The 22,500-nt window shown below is 46.1% G+C and overlaps 1 protein-coding gene across 1 annotated transcript in view; it reads right to left on the minus strand.

The window, feature by feature from the left end:
• Nucleotides 1–22,500, minus strand: part of LOC308169755 (receptor-type tyrosine-protein phosphatase mu-like) — a gene marked incomplete at both ends in the record, with an annotated part of 191,607 nt that overhangs the window by 14,719 nt on the left and 154,388 nt on the right. The window contains 6 exon segments of the mRNA XM_080544493.1: nucleotides 120–217; nucleotides 4,032–4,068; nucleotides 8,720–8,796; nucleotides 9,917–10,004; nucleotides 17,811–18,004; nucleotides 21,668–21,742. Of these exon segments, the coding sequence (XP_080400619.1) occupies nucleotides 120–217; nucleotides 4,032–4,068; nucleotides 8,720–8,796; nucleotides 9,917–10,004; nucleotides 17,811–18,004; nucleotides 21,668–21,742 (569 nt within the window).

The raw sequence follows: 22,500 nt of genomic DNA on the forward strand, positions 1-22,500 counted from the left end.
GAGAGAGAGAGAGAGAGAGAGAGAGAGAGAGAGAGAGAGAGAGAGAGAGAGAGAGAGAGAGAGAGAGATGAAATGAAATTAATGAATGAGTCGGAAGGTCCGTGGTCCATGTTCCTCACCCTGCCCACTTCCACCAGGTTGGTCACCATGACGATGGTTGCCGTGTTCTCCTGCCACACCATCCTCCAGAAGTCATACACTGTCTCCTGCATCGGGCCTGAGGACAGAGAGAGAGAGAGAGCGTGAGGAAGAGTGTGTGTGTGTGTGTGTATGTGTGTGTGTGGTGTGGTGTGGTTTGTGTGTGTGGTGTAATGGGGTGTGTGTGGTGTGGTGTGCGTGAGTATGAGTGTGTGTGTGCGTGTGTGTGTGAGGAAGAGTGTGAAGGATCTGAGCCATGGTCATAATGATTAATTCCCACCATGTCCTGGTCTCCCAGGTTTTTTCTCCCTGGTTTAATTGTGTACGCCTGCCCGTGTCTCAGCACAAACAGCCCAGAGGTCCAGCCGGTTTGCACCTTGTTTCATTTGAACTTTATAAAAACTCTCCATGGGCTGTGTGTGTCTGTGCATCCTGAGCAATGTTGACATGGTAATCAGCTAATGCCCCGATCTTAGTCCACACACACACACACACATACACACATACACACACACAGATCCGCTCGCACGCACGCAGGCAGACAGGCACACGCACCCACCCACCCACCCACACACACACACACCCACACACACACACACACACACACACACACCTAAACCGAGTGACAGGGAGCTTGGGGTAGGCAAGGGGACAGTAATCTCTGTACACACACACACACACACACACACACACACACACACACACACACACACACACACACACACACACACACACACACTCATCCTACACACTTTAAGCTGCATTCAAGATTGCACCGAGCAATACTAAAGCCCTGGAAGGAATTAGAATTACTCATTTAATTAATTCAAATTAGCATTGTTTTTAATCAACTGGCAAAATCCAAAATTACTTTTGACGAGCTAATTAGCTCATGCAAATCCATGTGTGTCCTCGAGAGCTGTAGCAAATTGCATCCTATAGGTACACACACACACACACACACACACACACACACACACACATCTCTGCAGACTTTCCATATTCATGCTCACACAAACAGCCCCATTACCAACCACTTGTGTGCTTTTAAAGGTTTTGAAAATCCAGTGCCAGTGAGCCGTTTCCTCATTACCTCTGCAATCTGCTCTTATGGTATTCATGGCTGTTCCCCCTGGAACACGGGGCGGGCGGGCGTGTGTGTGTGTGTGTGTGTGTGTGTGTGTGTGTGTGTGTGTGTGTGTGTGTGCATGCATGCGCGCGTTTGCGTGTACGAATCCCCTCTCCACCCTTAGAGAAGAATGTGTTTTCGGAGGAAGAGCGATGATGATATGCAGATGATAAAAGCTGTACTATGCATACACACGATGAGTACAGGCTTGATCTCACAACGCTTCCTCTTTTGAACTCAAGGAGTCCCCCCAGCCACCCCCCCTCGATCCCCTATGCACCCCCCCCCCCCCCCCCCCCCACACCACCACCACCTCCTCCTCTACCTCACCCCTGCTCTCTGTCTCACTCATTACACACACTGCGAGACGCTCGCCAACCCAAAACAGTCATCAGTATTGACACCGTGCTAACAGCAGGCAGGTAGGACTCAGGGGAGTCTCAGGAGGAGGTGTTGTGTTGGGGGGGTTGTTGGGGGGGGAAGTGACAGAGGCGGTATAAATGTGCAGATATAGGGTGCGTACGTAAAGTCGCTCTGGAAATCTGATCAGCACTCATGGAATGCCTTTTGTCCAATCAAATGACTTGGTCCCTTTATGACGTTGAACCCAGTGTGTGCTCTGGCGCTAAAGAGTGAATTTACGAATGTACTACCCATAGTAAAAGGCTCAGCTTAGGGATAAGATATTGACGGTGTTAAAGGGAGAATATTACAGGGTATGGCAGAACTGTGTGACAGCAGAGAGTAGGATATGTATGTAAGTGTGTGTCTGTGCATGTGTATGAGGAATGAGAGTATGTGTGTGTCTGTGAGTGTCTCTATGTGTGTAAGAGGAAGAGTGTGTGTGAGGAAGAGAGAATGTGTGTGTGTGTGTGTGTGTGCGTGTGTGTGTGTGCGTGCGTGCGTGTAGGAAGGGATGCAATGATCAGTCACTGTGTCTGAGCGTCAATGTTGATGACTGACAGCCCAGCCAGCCGATTGGCCTGAAGCCAAATGTCTTTGATCTCGGCTACAGAGCTGGCAAATCATGTTTTCTTATCTCTCAGCTGCAAAAAGTGGGGTTTCTTTGAAAGTTGCCCTCTAATTGCAAAACAAAAAAACGGCACAATAAAGAAAGCAGAGAGGCAGAGAGGCAGAGAGACGTGGCCCTGACTGCCGCTGTGCTGTTCCCTTCAGTCTGCCTTCCCACCTGTCAGACAATAGAACGCAGGTCATTCGGAACAATCAAACAGTTGGCGGTCGGAGTCGAATTGTATAATTGACAAGTAGAAGTGTAGGTTCCCCTGCTCAACGGTGCCTCTGCCGTGAAGAGAGGAGGACACACAGATCACCCAGTTCACACAGATCACCCAGCGACAGGAGAACCTTCCTTGCCTGGATCTATTTTTTATTTTTTTATTTTAGCGTGTTATTCAATTGTAAGCTATCGGTCGGCCGGTCGGTGTGTCGGTCTGTGTGTCTATCTGTGTGTGTGTCTGTGTGTGTGTCTGTGTGTCTGTCTGTCTGTCTGTCTATCTGTCCATCTAATGACTATGTCTAGCAAGAGTATGACTAGGCCCACCTCGTGCTATGGTGAGTCCCCAGAGCAGGTGGTGTGTATGGAGGCTGGGCTGTGAGGAGTCGGGGCCAGGCAGGCAGCGCTCCAGTGAGCAGGTCTTTATGCAGAGCCACTACAGCAGACCGCCTGTCTATTCAGGTCTGATTGCAGCCCACTCCTTTCTGAGTGCTGGTAGAATTACCTCAGCCCCCTGTGGCTTGGAGTAACATCTCTGAGACACACACACACACACATGCACGCACACGGTACACGCACACACGAGCATGCACACACACACACACACACACACACACACTGCACACACCGCACACACACACACACACACACACACACACACACACACGCATGCACGCACACGGTACACGCACACACGAGCATGCACACACACACACACACACACACACACACACACACACTGCACACACCGCACACACACACACACACACACACACACACACTGCACACACCGCACACACACACACACACACTGCACACACACACACACACACACACACTGCACACACACACACACACACACACACACACACACACACCACAGTGAGTGTGCAGGATTACCTCTGCGCTCAGTGGCCTGATAGGGAGGCTCCAGGAATCTCACAACAATTAAGGGCCAATCAGAGTTGACCCCAGGGGATTCTGGGGGAAGGTTTCTCACACAGCTGTCTGTCCAATGGATTAACTCAGCAACGCAACACGCCAGTACACACACGCTCTAATCCATTTATTCATTACTGAACCCCCCCTCCTCCTCCCTCCCTAACCATAACCCCCCCCCCCCCTCCCCTCTCCAACCCCAACCATCTCTTTCATCCCCCTCTTACTAACAAGTCATTGTTTGGAAAGACAGTGTGTGTGTGTGTGTGTGTGTGTGTGTGTGTGTGTGTGTGTGTGTGTGTGTGTGTGTGTGTGTGTGTGTGTGTGTGTGTGTGTGTGCGTGCGTGCGTGTGTGTGTGTGTGTGTATGTGTGTTTGTGTTACTGTTGTAACTGCCATTTTTACTGTAAATCTAATCTAAGAAAGTTTTGTACAGGTATTTTGGACATAACATGTTTTGGCTTTGTGTGTGTATGTTTCTGTGTGTTTCTGTCTGTGTGTGTATGTGTGTGTGTGTGTGTGTTTCTGTCTGTGTGTGTGTGTATGTGTGTGTCTGTGTGTGTGTGTGTGGTGTGTGTGTGTGTGTTCTTACCTTGAGTAGCGATATAGTGATTGGGTCTGTGGTAACCCTGAAATATAAGAGAGACAGAAAGATGAATACATTGCTGTGAATTGTCATGTACAATATGAAGGCATAGTTGTTTACTTGCGTAAACAACAAGAAGCTTGAAGAGTGCAAACCAATTTCAAAAGAAGCAATTTGGTCTTAGCAAACAACTTTCATTCTTCTGAAAAATCAAATTCTGTTTCCAGTGAATACAATATTAGCTTCAAAAGAGGTACAAAACCCATGAATGCTGGACAAGTGTCTGAACTACAACTGTTCTAGAAAACTAAAATCGACTGCTTCTCTTCTCTGTCTATTCTTTCAGTCAGTTCATTGAAGTACAACGAAGATATCTTTCACTGACAACACAGCATGCAGGTTGTACATATCATTCAGTATTGTAAACACGCACGCACGCACACACTCGCGCGCATACACACACAAACTCGCGTGCACACACACACACACACACACACACACACACACACACACACACACAGTTATCTAACAGAAAAGGCACAATCTCAGAGGTATTCCACTAATTCCTTCAGATTTGGTTTGTCAGCCATATTGGATGGTAGCGAAAGCTCTGAGGAGAGAAGAAGAGCATTGTTTTCCTCCGTACGGACTCTGCTTCATTGTCCTCTTCATCTGGTCCTCCTCTCTTATCGCCGACATGTTTAATTCAACCCAACTGTAATTAACGTTTCCAAACTGGGGATAAAAAGCCAGACACGGGAAAGAAACTTTCTCGCCTATACTCTGATCTGATTGGCTAGCTCTCTGTGGGCATTGGGGAAGCACTCAGGTTGTTAATGAGTCTGTAATCAGGCCTGTCAACATTTGCATTTACAGTTCTGGGATTTATCAGACGCCTTTATCCAAAGAGACTTACAACAAATACATTTGTCTAATTAAGTGAATCATCTATCCATCAGTCATCATAAGAAAAAAAAAAGATATGCTAGAACCAGGGGCTATTGGCAGTCATAATGCTAGAAGAAGGAAGACCACCAGAATAGTTGATGCTCTCATTCTACATGTAACGTCCAACTCTTGCATACGTGTGTACAGATTACTATTAGGATTAGGGCTATTGTACAAACTACTTTATGTACATACATTATTATTAGGGTTGGGGATAGTGTACAGATTACTATCAGGGTTAGGGTTCATGTACTGTACTATCTGTACAGACTGCTAGGTGACGAGCTACAAGCTAGGGGTTGGTTGTGGACATGTGAAGAGGTTAAGGAGGCGGTAGCTAGCGAATGTAGATGTCCATATATGTGTTGTTATGGTTACTTCCTTCACCATGAGTCCTCTGAGATCGAACTATAATTAGTGATACAACCCACATAGCTACAAGACTATCGACGGAATGCTAATGCAACAAACACATGCAGGTTTTATGTTTTCATGAATTGAACGAGATGCTTATGAAAAGAGTAAATTCCTCAACCCAACTGTAATGAATGTTTTTGGTAATGCGACGAACACACATGCAAGAGCCGCCACCGCCCTGCCCCCCGCCCCCCTCGCCTCTGAAATGATCTTTTGTGTTTTCATGAATTGAAGGAAATGCTTATTATGAAAAAAAGTAAATTCATTTGAAATGCTAATACATATCCATGGAGATGGAGAGGCAGACTCAACATAATGGGTCTTATTCAACATCATTTCCCTCTAATCAAGCCAAACCAAAACTCAGGCATGTCACTGTGTAACAAGCCTTTTATGTATGCAAATACAGGTCTGTGTAGCATCAGCTCCCATGGCTGTAGCGAGAACAAGAACACAGCGGAACAAAGACAGACAGCGGCGATTAAACTGTTCCATCTCCGAGCAGAGCTCCTTAACATGTAGATATATCTATCTGACAACAACAACTGCTTTCATAATTATCTTTGATCAATTTAAGAACACCGGAACATATTGTCTCCGGCAGCAAGAGGTGGGAGTGTGTAAATAATTGAAAGCCTTTCATTTAAGAGCTAGGTTTCCAACTGAGTGGTGAATTAACACCTTGCCTTTGAAGAGGAGTGTGGAGTCTGAAAATGACAAGTGATGCGATGGAGATGGGGAGAGAGGGATGGGGGGGGAGGTAGGGAGGAGATAGAGGGGAAAGGGGCGGGAGGGGCGGGGTTGGGAGGAGAGAGAGAGGGGGGGGTAGGGAGGAGAGCGAGGGAGAGGCCAGGTAGGGTGGAGAGAAGGGAGAGGGAATAGGGAGGAGAGCGAGGGAGAGGCAAGGTAGGGGGTAGATAAAGGGAGAGGGAATAGGGAGGGTAGGTGGCTGAGGGGGGGGAGAGGAAGGAAGTCAAGGAGAGGCTGGAGGAAGAAGGGAGAGGAGGAGAAGGAGGACGTGGAGAGGTGGGATGTGCAGAGCAAAGGAGGAGAGGGAAGAGGAGCTGAGAGAGGGAGGAGAGGGCGGAGAGGCGGGACCACAGGAGCGAAACGATAATAAAAATGCAGGGTGGTGGTCGGTGTGGTGGTGGCGTAGCGCCAGGTGGCTGATGGGAAGGGAGAATAACATTGACTCTGTCAACAGAGATAGAACAAAGGGTAAACAACGAGGTGGGCTTCTCCGTTACGACCCGCGGTCACCCTGGAAACGACCTCGCCAGCCATCTGAGGGAGCGCGTCCAGAGGTGGACCCCAGCACGTGACACAGACTCACTTTGGGGGGTTGGGGGGACTTTTAAAAAACAAAAACGTTTTCTTCCCAAAGTGTTATTTTCAGTTGAAGTGTGTCCCATAGAGAGAGTAGAATAGTAGAGTATAAGACGGCTGAGCTGGCACCACAGGTAGGATGCGATGGTAGAAATGGAATAGTGTTTATAACCGGTGTATTTCGTAAATAAACCATTTTAATGTGTAGTTGTGTACAAACCTACCATAGATTTAAGATGCTACTGCTCTTAAAGGTCCCGTAGGTAACATTCAAGCCTTCGAAAATGGCTCCGAATGGTTTTAATGATGATGTTTAATCAGTAGCCATCGGGGAATGAGATCCCCTTGAAAGAAATGTTTAATTTACAAACTACTGTTTTGGTCGAGTTTTTCGAAGATGGAGAGTCCTACCCAATACTCGGTTTGCATATAAACATGTTGTTGTTAGTGCCAGGGGCGTTAGTGCCTTTCTGTCTCTGGTAGCTGCCTCTTCCAATTTTGCACGCATGCAGAAACACAACAGCTAATGTCCGACACTTCGAGTCCATTTCGAGGAGTTATATCATCATTAGGGACGTTATTCTTTGGAACTTCTAACTGAATTTCGCCACGATGGCCAGAGGTGGCTGATTCAGTTACTGAATATAACTGTTTGATACTTCAAATACTTTTGAAGCTATAAGCATTTCAATTGGTGTAGGTGGTGTTATTATTTGAAAATGACTCAAACTTGGGATATGTCATTCTATTGTAGGAAGGCACACCTTATTCAGGAAATACAACAGTTATATACACTACATTCCATGTCTGCCATAGGTTGCTATTATAGGAATTTAGTTAGTTCCGACCAAGTAATTTGATTGGACAAGAGGCATTCCATGAGTGCTGATATACAGTATAACAGCACTGGGACTGTATGTATCACTCCGAAATGACCGTTAATACAAAGTAGCTAGCCTGCAGATGTTTGTGTTCAGGTTACTAGGCAACAGTCCAGTTGCGGAACAATTTTTTCCAAATTATTTGCCAAAATAAATGATTAAATAAACAAACAAATCGTAATCTGTTGTCACTCATTACTGTTAACTAATACATTGCGCTGTAGAACTGTTGTATAAAAGCAATATCACACTCGAGGTCGTGCTGTTATACTGAATATCTTCAGGTGCTCGGCCTGCGGCCTCGTACCTACGACCGAATCACAGCCGTGCTGATATTCCGTATAACAGCACTCCCTCTCGTGTGATATTGCTTAAATATCAAAGATTCGGTGTCTATGACATCAACAATCATATTTTAGTTCATAGTGTTTTCATCTATGTGACGCATCTCAAGGTGTTGAATCCTGTCAGCGCCATTTCAGATCTTCTCCTCCCCTGCACGGCCATCACACAGATGCACATCATCAGAGTTTACACAGCAGCGTGTTGTTTCGGGCGACATGACACAGTCACTAGAGTGTCACAAGTATTTACTCTGTTTCACACAGCCAGTGAGATAGTGGCAGGGGGGGAGCGATATTGTATGGCAGGGCTGGCATGTGTGTGTGTATGTGTGTGTGTATGTGTGTGTGTGTGTGTGTGTGTGTGTGTGTGTGTGTGTGGGGGGGGCGGGGGGGGGGGGGGGTGTTGGTGTGTGTTCGTGAGTGTGTGCATACTGAAACTCTGTTTGTTTACGTTTGAGAGTCCGTGTCCCAAACTGTGTGTTCTGTTTACGTCTGGGGGAAATCAAAGACAAATCTGCTGACACGTCGTCTAGATCAATGATGCTCCCTCTGTTACCCCTCACAGGTAGAGAGGGGGAGAGAGAGAGAGAGAGAGGGGGGGGCTGTGAGGATTTAAGCTGTAACCTGCTCATCATCTCATTATGCCTGAGATACATACACACACACCACAGAACCACACACAGAAACACACACGCACACACACACACACACACACACTCACACTCACACACACGCTGGTTGACCTTTCTGTCTAAGCCTTGGCTGGTGTTGTACTTACATCAACGTAATTTGCATTAATGTAGTCGGAGCTCTGCTCCCCCTCCAAGGCCTGCAGTCTGACACGGGAGTGGTCATCTGCAGAGAGGCACAACAACAACAACAACCACACTTTACTACATGTTAATGAGAGAGAGAGACACAGAGAGAGAGAGAGAGAGAGAGAGAGAGAGAGAGAGACAGAGAGAGAGAGAGAGAGAGAGAGAGAGACAGAGAGAGAGAGAGAAGGGAAAGAGAGATAGAGAGAGAAGGGAAGGAAAGAGAGAGAGAGAGGCAGATACATAGAGACATAGAGACAGAGACATAGAGATACAGACAGAGACAGACGAGAGAAAGAGAGAGAGAGAGAGAGAGAGAGAGAGAGAGAGAGAGAAGGGAAAGAGAGATAGAGAGAGAAGGGAAGGAAAGAGAGAGAGAGAGAGGCAGATACGTAGAGACAGAGACATAGAGATACAGACAGAGACAGACGAGAGAAAGAGAGAGAGAGAGAGAGAGAGAGAGAGAGAGAGAGAGAGAGAGAGAGAGAACACAAAACTACATACCAATGAGCAAATACAACCCTGCATAGTAATGACAAAACGTGATGTAGTGCACAGTAATGAGAAAAGTAGAGAAAACAGGCTTGCTTTACCACACAGAGAAAGAAGAGGGACAGGGTGACATACTGACCACTGAGGTTAAGGTAACTGTGTCACCAGTGTCATCATTAAAGCTAAACCTCACTGGCAGGAAAAACCCCTCCCAGGCCTAATGTTCCCTGCAGCCCATTGGCTGTCACCCTGAATACCGGACTGTGATTGGTCACATGGTCATTTGAAGGGAAGTTTGTGGTAGTAGAAATGACGGGGGCGGTCATCTCATGTCCTGGGGTGGCTAGGGGGGGGTGAGAGTGTTTCTTGGGGGGGTGGGGTGGGGAGTGGGGAGGGGGGGGGGGGGGGGGGGTACGAGAAAGAGGGCCAATGGGTGAGCAGCAACGTGTTGAATGATTATCTGTGACAAACGTGTCTCCTCGGGCCACCGTGTCTCCAACCCTGGCCTCAAACTGTTCCAATGTTACCATTCATTATCATAATCGCCATATTAATAGTTTGGCTTGTGTGTGTGTGTTTGTATGTGTGTCTTATTCTGTGTGTGTGTGTGTGTGTGTGTGTGTGTGTGTGACTGTGTATGTGTTGTTACGCCGTGTGTGTCTCCTTACATGCGATGATGTTTCCATATCGGTTCTTCATCCTGTTCTCGTCCTTCTTCGCCGAGTCCCAGGGAGCAGACTGACCTTCGAAAAAACTCTGTGAAGATAAGACGAAGAAAACAGAGAGAGCGTTCAAGAAAGACACCGTTAAACATAACAGGCATCTAGGCCAGAGAGCATCGGTCAGAGGCAAACAGAGGGACCAGTTAAAATAATATATATACAGTTACCAGTCAAAAGTTTGGACACACTTTCCCATTCAATTTGAATGGGGAAGTGTGTCCAAACTTTTGACCGGTACTGTATATATATGCCATTTAGCTGCCGCTTTTATCCAAAGCGACTTACATTGCGGTTAAGCAGAAGGACATGACAGGTCTGCGGGTGACGGGGGGGGGGTCAGCTTTATAAATGACAGCTGAGTTCAGCCGCAGTCAAACACACGGGGACACGTTATTAAGAGTATATAGAATATCAAATCCACATCATTATCAGACATGAAAGGGCTGGGGGGGAATGGCCTTCTGGGAACGATGTCAGACAAGGCTGCCCATTAGTCCAGGATTTGCAGCAGCCCAATATCACCTCTGTCCCCCCCCCCCTACCCCCCTACCCCTCCACCCCGCCCAGAGCACCCATCCGACATTACCCCAGCAGCATACACACCGCAGAAGACTAGTATTTCAGAAAAAGGTAACATTAAATAAGATTAAACAAAGTGCTAAAACACAAAAAAATAAACTATTTCTCTTTCTCTCTCTTTCTTTCTCTTTCTCTCTGTCCCTCTCTCACACACACACACACACACACGCGCAAGCATGCACGCACACACACACACACACACACACACACACACACACACACACACACACACACACACACACACACACACACACACACACACACACACACTACATGCCGCCACCAGCCGCCTAATCAAAAAGCCCTCTCTCTCCGCTCTGCCCATCATGAATAATCCATGGCTGTATGTTTGAGTTTGCCATTCTGATCTTGCCGCGGCACACAATTAGGACTAATTATGAAAATAAACGTCAGCGCGGTAGCGGCAGTGGCGGGTTTTCGCCAGCAGTTCTGAAGGGCTGCTGCTGCTGCGCGCACGCTAACGCCTGTGCCAGCTCCCCCCCTGCTGCTTTTCCTCCCTCTCTATGCACACCGTCAGTGCTGTAGAAACAGATCATAATGATGTATTGTTATCCACAGCTGGCCCAACTGTATCTCCTTATCCCTCAGTCATCTCGCAGACAATTGATCTGATTAGCCCTGATTGCTCGCGGTGGGGGCTCTCGAAACTCAGGAAGTTGCGGCTTCCCGTCTCTCTTAATTCCATGACGCAATGACAAAAGAAGACAAGAAGCCCTAATCAGTCTCTCTCTCTTCTCTCTCTCTCCCTCCCTGAGTGGATGATGACATCGGCCGTGCCGTTGCGACAAGGAGCTCCTGGCGTCTCTTTCTCTCCCCGCTGTCCGCCCGTGTTGCAACATCCACACTACTCGTACCCTCGCAGAATGCGTGGGGTCGATAACATTGCTCCGTGAGTTATGCTAGACACTGGAACACAAGCAGAGCGAGATGAGACCTTTTTGGAACATTTCTAATTGAAGCTCAGATTCAGATTCAGATTCAGATTCAGATTCAGATAATGTTTATTGCCATTATGCATATGCAATGTTTATTGCCATCATGCTGGCCAATCCCTCCCACCCGATGTACTGCGAGCTGGCAGGGATGAGGAGCAAGTTCAGCCACAGATTTGTTCTCCCCCGTCAAAGTACAAAAAGATTTGGACAGTCCTTTATTCCAGCTGCACTCCGACTCTACAACCAGGCCCTGCAGGGTGGGGGAGACCTGGAAATGGAACTTTTGGAACTTTTTACTTATTGAGCCTGCACTGTTTTATGTATTTTATTGAATGTTTTTCTGTTTTCTGTACTGAATGTTTTCTGCCCTAACTGAGCTGTTTGACAACAAAATTTCCCCATTGGGGACAATAAAGGTTTTCAATCAATCAATCAATATAGGAATTTGCTTTGGCATTACTGTACAGTAAGTGTGTTTATGCTTTTTTCACGTGTATACAAAAAAAAATGCAAAAAATTGTCTGAATTATCTTTAATCTACTAGAACAGCCATTCCATTTTAAAAAAAAATATCTTTGCACTCAATCACATTTCAGGACCCTCCTGTCATGACTTTTCCTAGATATGTGCGTTCTACCACCCAGTATCCTTACATTTTCTAAATCATTTTCAAAATCACATCAGGATAAGCTAGTATAAAGCTATTTTGTAGTTTTTCTGTGTAGGAGGCAGGCTAATTTACAAGCGGCCAACTAGTGGTCGTTGTGTGTAAATAGCAGCTTTTCATTGTAAAGAGGGTGTCCACAAGGCGCTCTTATAGTAGGTAAAAAGGCACGGCTCTTCTAGTGTTAATCTTTGGTCTGAACTGCCCAATTTTAGAACGTCGGTTGCAAGTGGTCTAAAACGACGGTCTTGTCTCATCGCGGCTCTTTGGTCCGAACTGGCCTTTAGTCTAACAGGGCCGTTGACAAGAGCAGGAGGAGCGGGTAGACGTCGTTTACCTCCCGAGGGAGGAGGGCTGAGTTGTGGGGAACCGAGGGTTAATATGGAAACAGCCTGTCCTTTGAGTCAGAGAGCTGTGGCTCACATCACTGTGACTCGCATTCAAAAGTGAGCCTTATCACATGACCTTTTCCCCACCAGTGAAAACGCCGCCTCGCCGGCCCCGTAAACCGTCACTGCTAGGGACACTTTGAAGGGCAGGTGTATTTTAATGCAGATTGCTTTTCCCTCCGAATGTTTCGGAGCCGGCTACAGAGAGACATTAAATGGAGTTTAAGACATGTTGACAACACTGGGGAGCTTCTTCTCTCTGTGTTCTCAATCCCTCTCTGTCTCTCTTTTTCTACTGTGCTCTCTCTCTCTCTCTCCCACCCTCTGTGCCTCTACCTCTCTATCTCTCTCTACTGTGCTTTCTCCTCTCTCTCTCTCTCACTCTTTTTTCCTTCTCTCTTATGTGCTCTCATCCCCCCCCCACTCAGTTTAGCGTTTCAAAGCGAACGCTCATGCAACGTTCATGGCTGCCCGGTGTCTTTCAGGACAGCTGTCACTTCCTGTAGAAGAGGAAGTGACACGTGGCAGCGTTCGAGGGGGGAACCTGGGGAGGAGTGACGGAGTGATGGAGTGTCGAGCACCTTTCATTAGGCTCACCCCCTCCTCAGACTGCTAATGAGACGCACAGGTTGACACTGGGCCACTGCAGGGGAACAGCTAGAGAGAGAGAGAGAGAGAGAGAGACGACAGAATGTTCTAACTGCTGTAGACGCACGTCAAGCCTCAGGGGCGAGCCGTGTCAGCAGGGATGGAGCTTTCACAGAATTTCTGATTGTCAAAAAGTAGCTTTGAGTGTCAGCCAGCAAAAAAGGAAAAGGAATTGAGAAATGAGAAAAGAACAAATGCTAGCAGGAATTAAATTATTCATAAATTACTGGAATGATATTCAGTTTGTGTAGTATTAGTTCAGGTGTAAGATTGGATTGTTGTTTTGAAGAATAATTGACTGTGCACCTCTTGTGATTGCTTTGTGAGGATCAATGCAAAACACAAGTGTATTTCTTTGGGGGGAAAAACAGTACGCACTGACAGGTAAAGTCAAGAGCATGCCCATTTCGAAATAGACAAATATTAATAAGATTAATAATCGCCAAAATATGTCTGCTAATGAAAAGGTAGACTATTGAATAATTAAGATCAACAGCAGCCTTGCAGCAGGCTGAGGGGGGATGATCAGTAAGATGGCTAGAAGGCAGCTCAGGGCTTTATCTTTCTCCCTAGGCACTTCCTCTCCACATCATACTCCCTTACCATTGGCCAGGCTTTCCATCACAAGGCCAGCAAACCATAACCTGATTGGTAGAGAACCAGTAATGAAATCCAAACTCCTGTGTACTTTTTTGCAAACTTTTTCAAAACCTCACGCAGGTGATTTTCATGGAAACACAGAGAGCTTGGGTCTTCTCTCAGAGGCATAAACCAAATCAAACACCTCATATCTCTCTCTCTCTCTCTCTCTCTCTCTCTCTCTCTCTCTCTCTCTCTCTCTCTCTCTCTCTATCTAAAAGCCTTACCCTAAACAAAAGAAACAACAGTGTAAGCCATTGTTCTTGGGGCTCAAAGACAGCTTGTGATGATCTACTGATGTTCTGCTTCTCACTCCTTTGATTCCCAAACACCGGGTGATTTACCCTCAACGCCTCTCAATGATTACGGGGAGAGACACACTTTGAAGACACACCTCGACAGCAGACAAAGCTTCATCTGTACCAGCCCTGCCACATTCTACCTTACACAATGCCTGTTCTGTGTTTACTAGAAGACAAAGCAACATTTTTCTGTCAGAAGTGCAAAAACATATTTTACATTCCAGTCATGCAAACGTTATGCTTAAAGATACCCCACAAAGTCTAGTATCTAGTGGATCTGAGGAGAGAAACGGTGTTAGAGCATTGAAGATCAAATAGATTGGACATTGTACTGTGGAGAGCCTCCTCTCCCAGTCCAGGCTGGTGTAGTGGTTAGGGAGGTGGACAGACAGACAGACACAGTATCACCGGTGTTGAATGGGTCAATTCCATTTCAGTATTAATCCAGGAGAGGAATTGAAATTCCACAACTCGAGCCCTGAAAATTCCTAATTGAAAATCCAGACATAATGCATAAATTAGTTAATAGAATGGATACGGCCCTTAAGTCCTACCTGTTTTTAGTTTTTTTTCCTGTGTCTCTGTAAAGCGACATTGGGTACCCTGAAAGGCTCTCTATAAATTCAAGTTTTTATTATTATTATTATTATTATTATTATTATTATTTTAATTATTATTATTAAAAAAAAAAACACAACTTCTTTAATCTTGAATTCGAAAGAATCATTTACCCCCTGAGTTGAAATGGAATTGAGCCAAACCCTGGAGGTAGCTTCCAGGCAGGACTAGAGGTCTGGGCTTCTACAGGGCTAAGAGCTGCTAGCCAACAGCTACGGTTCTACTCTAGCTGCATCTAGGGTTTCTAGTGGACACCACAACAAGCCACAACCTAAAGAACAATCTATTATTACCAATCAAACCAGGAAGGACCGCTTACCTCGTTAATCTGTTCCATAGATTAAGTATTGAATTACAAGAAGCATGGATCGGGGGGGAGAGATTAAGGTTAAGAGTGATCAGTTCAGTGCTCGACTCGTCATGCCTAAATGACCATTATTGAGCAAAGACAGTTACAGCAGAAGACAGAAAAACTGAGAAGAAAACACACACTAGAACGATGCTAATGTCTAACGTTGCAAACACAAGATAAAAACAGTGAAGAGACACACTTTCAGATTGGGTGTGGGGGTGGGGAGAGGGGGGGGGGCATCAATAATTCTGCACCCTGTATCTTCAGCTAGCTGTATAACTATGTTGCTCCCTACTACCTATAAGCCCTAAAACTCTTTATCCATTATAAATATTGCCCTGAGGGCAGCCTCAAACTGCCAGCACAGCCTTGGGAGGCAACATTCAATATTAATATATTTCCTGCGTTGGCTAATGGTTAAGTAGTGAGCATAGCAAAGTAGAGCAGGAGGGAGTTAGTGAATACATTATTACAGGTAAATAACCAGCTAGAAATAGTACGCCTGTCGTGACGAGTGTGAATGTGATTGATGCAGCACGCACACACAAACACACATGCACACACACACGCACGCACGCACGCACGCACGCACGCACGCACGCACGCACGCACGCACGCACGCACGCACGCACGCACGCACGCACGCACACACACACACACACACACACACACACACACACACACACACACACACACACACACCAGTGGAGGCATTGAGGAAGACGAGGATGGTTCTCCCTTGATTTATTTCTTAAATAATATAAATTATTAATTTCTATTAAGAAAATAGAAATAAAATAAAAAACTGCATCTGCACACAATGCACTCACACAGCTCACACACACATCGGCTCAAATAGAAGTAGTTTCAATGGATTTAGCTACGTTTTTATACTAATTATTATAACAACCAGTCAGCTAACCAGGCGGATAACTGTCTAGAACTATTATCCCCGGGTGATGACTGCTCTCCTCCATTACCAGTGTCATTACCAGTGTCATTACCAGTGTCAACTCTCTCCTGACATAAAGTGAAACCATGTCCTGTGTTCTTCCTCTTTCGTCGTCTGGGGTATTAGCGCCTCTCTCCATCTCCCGAGCAATGTTTATCTATTTCATTTCTATATCTAATCTTGTCATTTTTATTTTCTTACTATCCTCCTCTTGCTATACTTTTTAATTCTGTATGTAAACCACTTTGAATGAAATGAGCTATACAAATACACTTGCCTTGCCTTGCCACTGTCAGAAGCCTGGTCAAATCACCTCATTACTGTACGTAGAGTTAGTGTCACATACAGTACACCAACACAATCACATTGTATTTGATGGCATCAGAGGTCATTTAGTGTTTAACAGATACATTCTAGTGTTTCTTATTTATTTGACATCAATGAAAATTATTGTTATTAATATTATATTATATTTTTTTCATATTCAGATGTCATCTACATTGTGGTGTTTGTCTTCACAGTATACACTTTTATCCAAAGCTACTTGCAATTAGAGATTACAGGGACAGTCTCCCTGGAGTAACTTAGGGCTAAGTGCCTTAACACAAGGGCACACTAGTGGTGGTGTTCCCAGGTGGGATTTGAAGTCATGACCTTCTGATCACCATTCCAACTCACTATCCACTAGGCCACCACTACCCAAACAACAGTAATGTCCCTCGCACTAAAGAGTTCAGCTCTAACCCTCTCTCCATCCATGTTCTCTCATCCACACTGTTATTCTCTAGATTGTCTCCTTAATTGTTCCATTCCTCATCATATTTGACTATACATTTCTTTAATAAACATTTCAGGCTAAAATAATTTGTCTTAGAGACAATGTTGCAAACAAGCTTTGACGTCCAAGTGCGGTCTGCAACCATCTATCCCATCCTCCTCAATTGTTGTTCAAGTCACCAGCCTCCACCTCCACCCACACACACACACATGCCCCCACACACAGACACACACACACACGCACACACACGCACACACACGCACGCACGCACACACACACACACACACACACACACACACACACACACACACACACACACACACACACACACACACACACACAGAGAGCTGTCCACACACACAGGCTGTCACCAGGCCGTCAGTCATGTACATACAGTAAACCCTCTTGTGTGTTGCTATGGGATTTTCTAATTTACCGGTCTCATCATTTTCCCACCAGGACAGGTTAGCGTTGCTGGGTAGCGACATAGAAACCCTCTAAGGGCCAGTTCAATTCTAACTGCAGAAGCCCAAATACAAAACAAGACCAGGTCAGTGGTGACACCAACACCCAACGTGTAGACACAGGAGATGGTGCGTTGGTGCTGTAGACTAAGTACATAGTGAAACATTCATATGCAGGGGTGGGGGGGGTATATGCAGGTATGTGCACAGGTGTCTAACTAGCAATGAATATAGCACCAAGAAAAGAAAGAAAAGACAATCAGGAAATAAATACAGAGCAGTCTGTGTGTGAGATGTGTGTATGTATGACAGGGGTGTGTGTGTGTGTGTGTGTGTGTGTGTGTGTGTGAGGGGACAGGGGAGGTCTGTGTCACGTGTGTGATACAAAGACAGTTTCTACGACACAGTGGGTGGGTGTGAGAGAGGTGTTTGAGAGAGAAGAGTGCAGACCGTGCAGGCAGTGTGTGTGTGTGTGTGTGTGTGTGTGTGTGTGTCTCACCTCATACTCCTCCTTAAAGCCGTAGCCCTCTGCGCACTTCATCTGGGTGATGTGCTGGAGGAGGTCGGCCACGCGGATGGCTGGGTGGAGCTGGCCGGTCTGGTAGGGGACGTCCACCGCCTCCCGCTTCTTAAAGGTGTGGCTGTGGGACTGCACCAGGCTGCTGGTGTCACTGGTCATGGTGTGGGTCTCGTCTGTGGAACAAGACACACACACACACACACACACGGATACACACACACACACACACAGCCAAAACATGTAGGGGACACACATGCACACACACACGCGGATACACACGCGGATACACACACACACACACACACACACACACACAGACCAGACGTGCACACACATAGACACAGAGACACACAAATACACACACACACACACACACACAAACAAACACACACAGGTTAGGATTGGAGTAGTACACTACTTCCCGTACACACACAGGGATTGACTCTGACAATACAAGGGATGAAAACGAGGTCACCATCTGAAGTTACTAAATGAGAAAACATGACAAAATGAAAAAAAGTTACTTGAAAAAATCATGTAGATTATATACCTAATGTACAGCATTTTTAACATGGTAAACACAAAATAATGACTTTCTAATCATAACAATGTGAATCAAAGATGACACGATGGTGCACAAAATTGATCTATTTGCACAGTAGGATGAGGGGAAAGAGAAGACAGTATTTCTATTGATGCTACAACAGCCCTCTGTACTCATACGCTAGCTGGTGGCTAAGCTCTCAATAGAAACTTTCTATCCACAGGATTCAACCAATGGCAGGATGAGGTTGCACAAAATGATAGGCTAGCGGTGGTTGATGATTGGTGCACAGTCAAATGAGGCGGGAACCGTGGCAACAACAACAATGTCCAATAGGGTAACGACAACAGCACATAGAGGGGTGGTGTGTGGGGGTGGGTGGAAGATGTCATATACATATATAGTCCACATACGCACAAGGCACGGTGGTTTCACAGGTGAGTCATAGCGCCATGCTAGCTAATGGCTCCACGGGGGTGAGGGGCGTGAGATGGGCATGCGTGACCGTGGCAACACAGAGAGGGGAGAGAGGCAGCCCAGACAGGCCCGGGGGGCCAGTTCAGTCTCAATTCAGTCAATTCAAGGGATGGAACTGAGAGAAGTCCACACATTTGTTTTTTTTCAATTCATGAATTCGAATTTGAATTCATCCTCTGAAAGTTTGACAGAGTTGAAACTGAATCGACCCCAATCCCTTAGCCCTGTACAGGGCGAACCCCTGTCCGCAAAGACTCACACACACACACCCTCCTCAGCCAAAGACCAGGGCAGACTGGGCAACTTACCATTAATGGGCACTTTATTAGAGGGTACATAACAGGTTAAATGTGAAGAAAGAGAGGAGAAGAGAAAGGAGACAGGGTATAAGCAACAAGATAGTTTAGCATGAGCACCTGTACAGTTTTAATGTTCTCTAGCTGTTTCTATAGGCACCAACATTAGGCCTGATCTGCTCAAATCAGGACCAATTCGTCAGTCCGTCGAGTCCTCACAGTGAGAAGCTAAGCCTGTGACTCTTTGGGGTTTGGGGGGTGGTGTTAATTTGGCTGCGTCATCTGCTAACGGGCCGTTTCCGTGGTTTAAATGCCGACAAAGACAAGGATATATAGACCAAACACAGTTTCGCTGAGAGAATTTCATTTACAACCGGACAAAATTTGACACTATGCCGAATCGGTCTAGACTAGAGAAGGACACGTCCTAAGAATCCTAGAAGATAGAGCCAGTTAGGAGCACTAGCTACTCCTCTCCTCTCAGAGGAGGTCTGCGCTTGTTGAACACTAGGCCCAAGCCTGAGGTAAGCAGCTATACTCACTCTGATGGGATGCTTCCCTAACTGCTGTTGTCCTCTGTTGTGTTTAGGTCCCTAAGTATCCAGTAAGAGACAGTTTACTGTCATCCCCTGACAGAAATAGATGTCTTATCTTTGACAAATACATATGTGTATTGGGCATTGAACTGTAGGCTTTAACAACAGTATCTGGCTAAGAAAGGAGGTGCCTACGGGGGCAGTACAAATACTGAAATTGTTTCCTGATATCAATATATATATCTATAACTAATGTAAAGCTACAGCTTGCATTCACAAACATTTTATGATCACACTTATATATATAAATATTATATATATATTATATGTATATATATATACCTATCATTCCATACATGAATAGAGGATCATCTGTGTTTTGTCAGGGGGGCAACTACTGTAGGTGAGTCTGCAGCGACACTGGCGATCATTGCAATGGCAACCAACGGGAACGACTTGGCTTGTTTGTATGTTTGTTTGTTTGTTTGTCTGTTTGTTTGTTTTCTCTGCGCCACTCTGTCGCTCCGCCTCATCCGGTCCACATTGTCTGTCCATGCATATGAGAGGTCAGAGACATAATGTGACGTCACACGCACGAGACGGAATGCGGATGGGATGGAGTGAAGCCGACCTCAGCTCGAAAAAAAAAAAAAACGGAAAACAGAAACAACCCTCGTCTGACAAAAAAACCAAGAGATAGAGAAGAGAAGCAGGCAGGATGGATGTGAAGAAGCCATCATCACGAACAAACCAACTCCCATCATGGACTCTCTCTGTCACTCTAAGTCCCTTCTCTCTCTCTCTCTCTCTCTCTCTCACTCCCTCTCCCCTATCTCTTTCTATCTCTCTCCCCTCTATTATGTTTCAATCCTTCCCTAAAAAAAATAAAAATAATATACTAGCAGTCTGACTCTCTGGTCTAGTAGTAGTTAGGTTTGTATGTTATTGGAAGAAAGAAAAGAAGAAGGTTTTTCTCACCTAAGATAGCAGTTGGGACAAAGGGATCTGCCCGTGCAACAAACCCAGAGAGCAGAGGTTGGGAGGTTAAAGAAGAGAGAATATAGTAGTGAATACGTTGACGGAGCGCTCTCCTCGAGGCGAGGCAGCAACAACACAGCAGAGCAGGGGGGGGTAGATGTAGGGGGGGGGGGGGTACAGTCGTCACGGTTACGGTAGTGTTACGGTTAGTTATCAGGAGACGAAAAGGAAACCCCCCCAAATGGAAGAAAAACAACATCATGATTCCCCATATTCAACAATATGAATAACCGTCTTCAGAATCTGCAGCCTGTAGTTTGCCTGTCAAACAATATGTAATGAACGGATACTTTGGGAATCTTCCAAATGGGTGGGAATATATAATGCTGGAGTGCAAAAGCTATAGAGCAATTAAAACTGCAGGCAGAGACAGGTATATATATATTATATATTATAATATATCATATTACGCTGTTAGCAGGTACCATACCGTAAGCACATATCATAGGTTGCAGGCATTACATTACATTACACAGTTAGCTCAGACCAGCTTTAGGATTGGCCAGTCTTCAAACAATAGTTCATTCAGGGATCTGGAGGTGGAGTTTAGGTATAGGGGTGTTTACCTGGGTAGGTGGAGGCAGGGGGTAGGAGATAGGAGGTGGGAAGTAGGAGGTAGGAAGTAGGAGGCAGGAGGTAGGAGATAGGAGGTGTGGGAAGTAGGAGGCAGGAGGTAGGAGATAGGAGGTGGGAAGTAGGAGGTAGGAAGTAGGAGGTAGGAGATAGGAGGTGTGGGAAGTAGGAGGTAGGAAGTAGGAGGCAGGAGGTAGGAGATAGGAGGTGGGAGGTAGGAGTTAGGAGTTAGGAGGTAGGAGTTAGGAGTTAGGAGGTAGTGTACCTGGGTAGGTGGAGGCAGGAGGTAGGAAATAGGAGGTGGTAAATAGATGATAGGAGGTAGGAATTAGGAGGTAGGAATTAGGAGGTAGGAGTTAGGAGGTAGTTTACCTGGATAGTAGGCAGTAGGCACGGACGTGCTGAGGGTGTTAGTCTTCATGGTGAATGAGGAAGGCGAGGAGACAGCTTGTGGTAGAAACACAGCAGGCAGAACACAACAAGAACGTCAACAACTACACTGGGATCTACAGTATGAAAACATGAAGTATACTGTAAGTCTACAATCACTCTAACACTGTAGAGCCTAACTGCATTTACATGACGTTTATTTATTTGTAAACCATTTTTACCAGACGCTACAGGGACAATTAAATTATGTAACAATTTTGAGATTACAGGGACAGTCTCCCTGGGGTAACTTAAGGGCTAAAAGCCCTACGTAAGGGCACACCGACACGTGGCCAGCCGGGGTTCAAACCGCCGACCTTGTGATCATTAGACGCCGGCTCTACCTCCTGAGTAAAGTAAACCTCATGTAAAGTCATTAAAGTAACTGAACTAAGCCCTAGCTTGGTGGCGTTCACCACTCTATCCCTCCCTCGGCAGCCTTGAGGAGAGCTGGCATGAGGTACAGTGGCCTGCCTGTCAGTCAGTCAGGACCGCACTGATAAAAAAAAAAAAAAACGACAGAGAAAAGGTCATGGACGAGTCGCTGTGTGTCGTCGGGATGACGCCCCCCCCGTTTTGAAAGCATGTTTATTTATTTATTCCCCCCCGCCCCCCCTGGTTTCCTCCACCACTTTGGCTGGTGGTGGCACGTCAAAGAGCTGTCATCCTGCCCTCACAGACCCACCCCTCCCCCCCTCCCCCCCACAGCCCCCCGACCCCTCAGCGCCCTACTGCAATATTAAACAGTGGCAAACGCTCTGAGAAATGCTCCGCGT

Source organism: Nansenia antarctica (assembly GCF_963989245.1).
Source record: "Nansenia antarctica genome assembly, chromosome: 13".
Lineage (NCBI taxonomy): Eukaryota > Metazoa > Chordata > Actinopteri > Argentiniformes > Microstomatidae > Nansenia > Nansenia antarctica.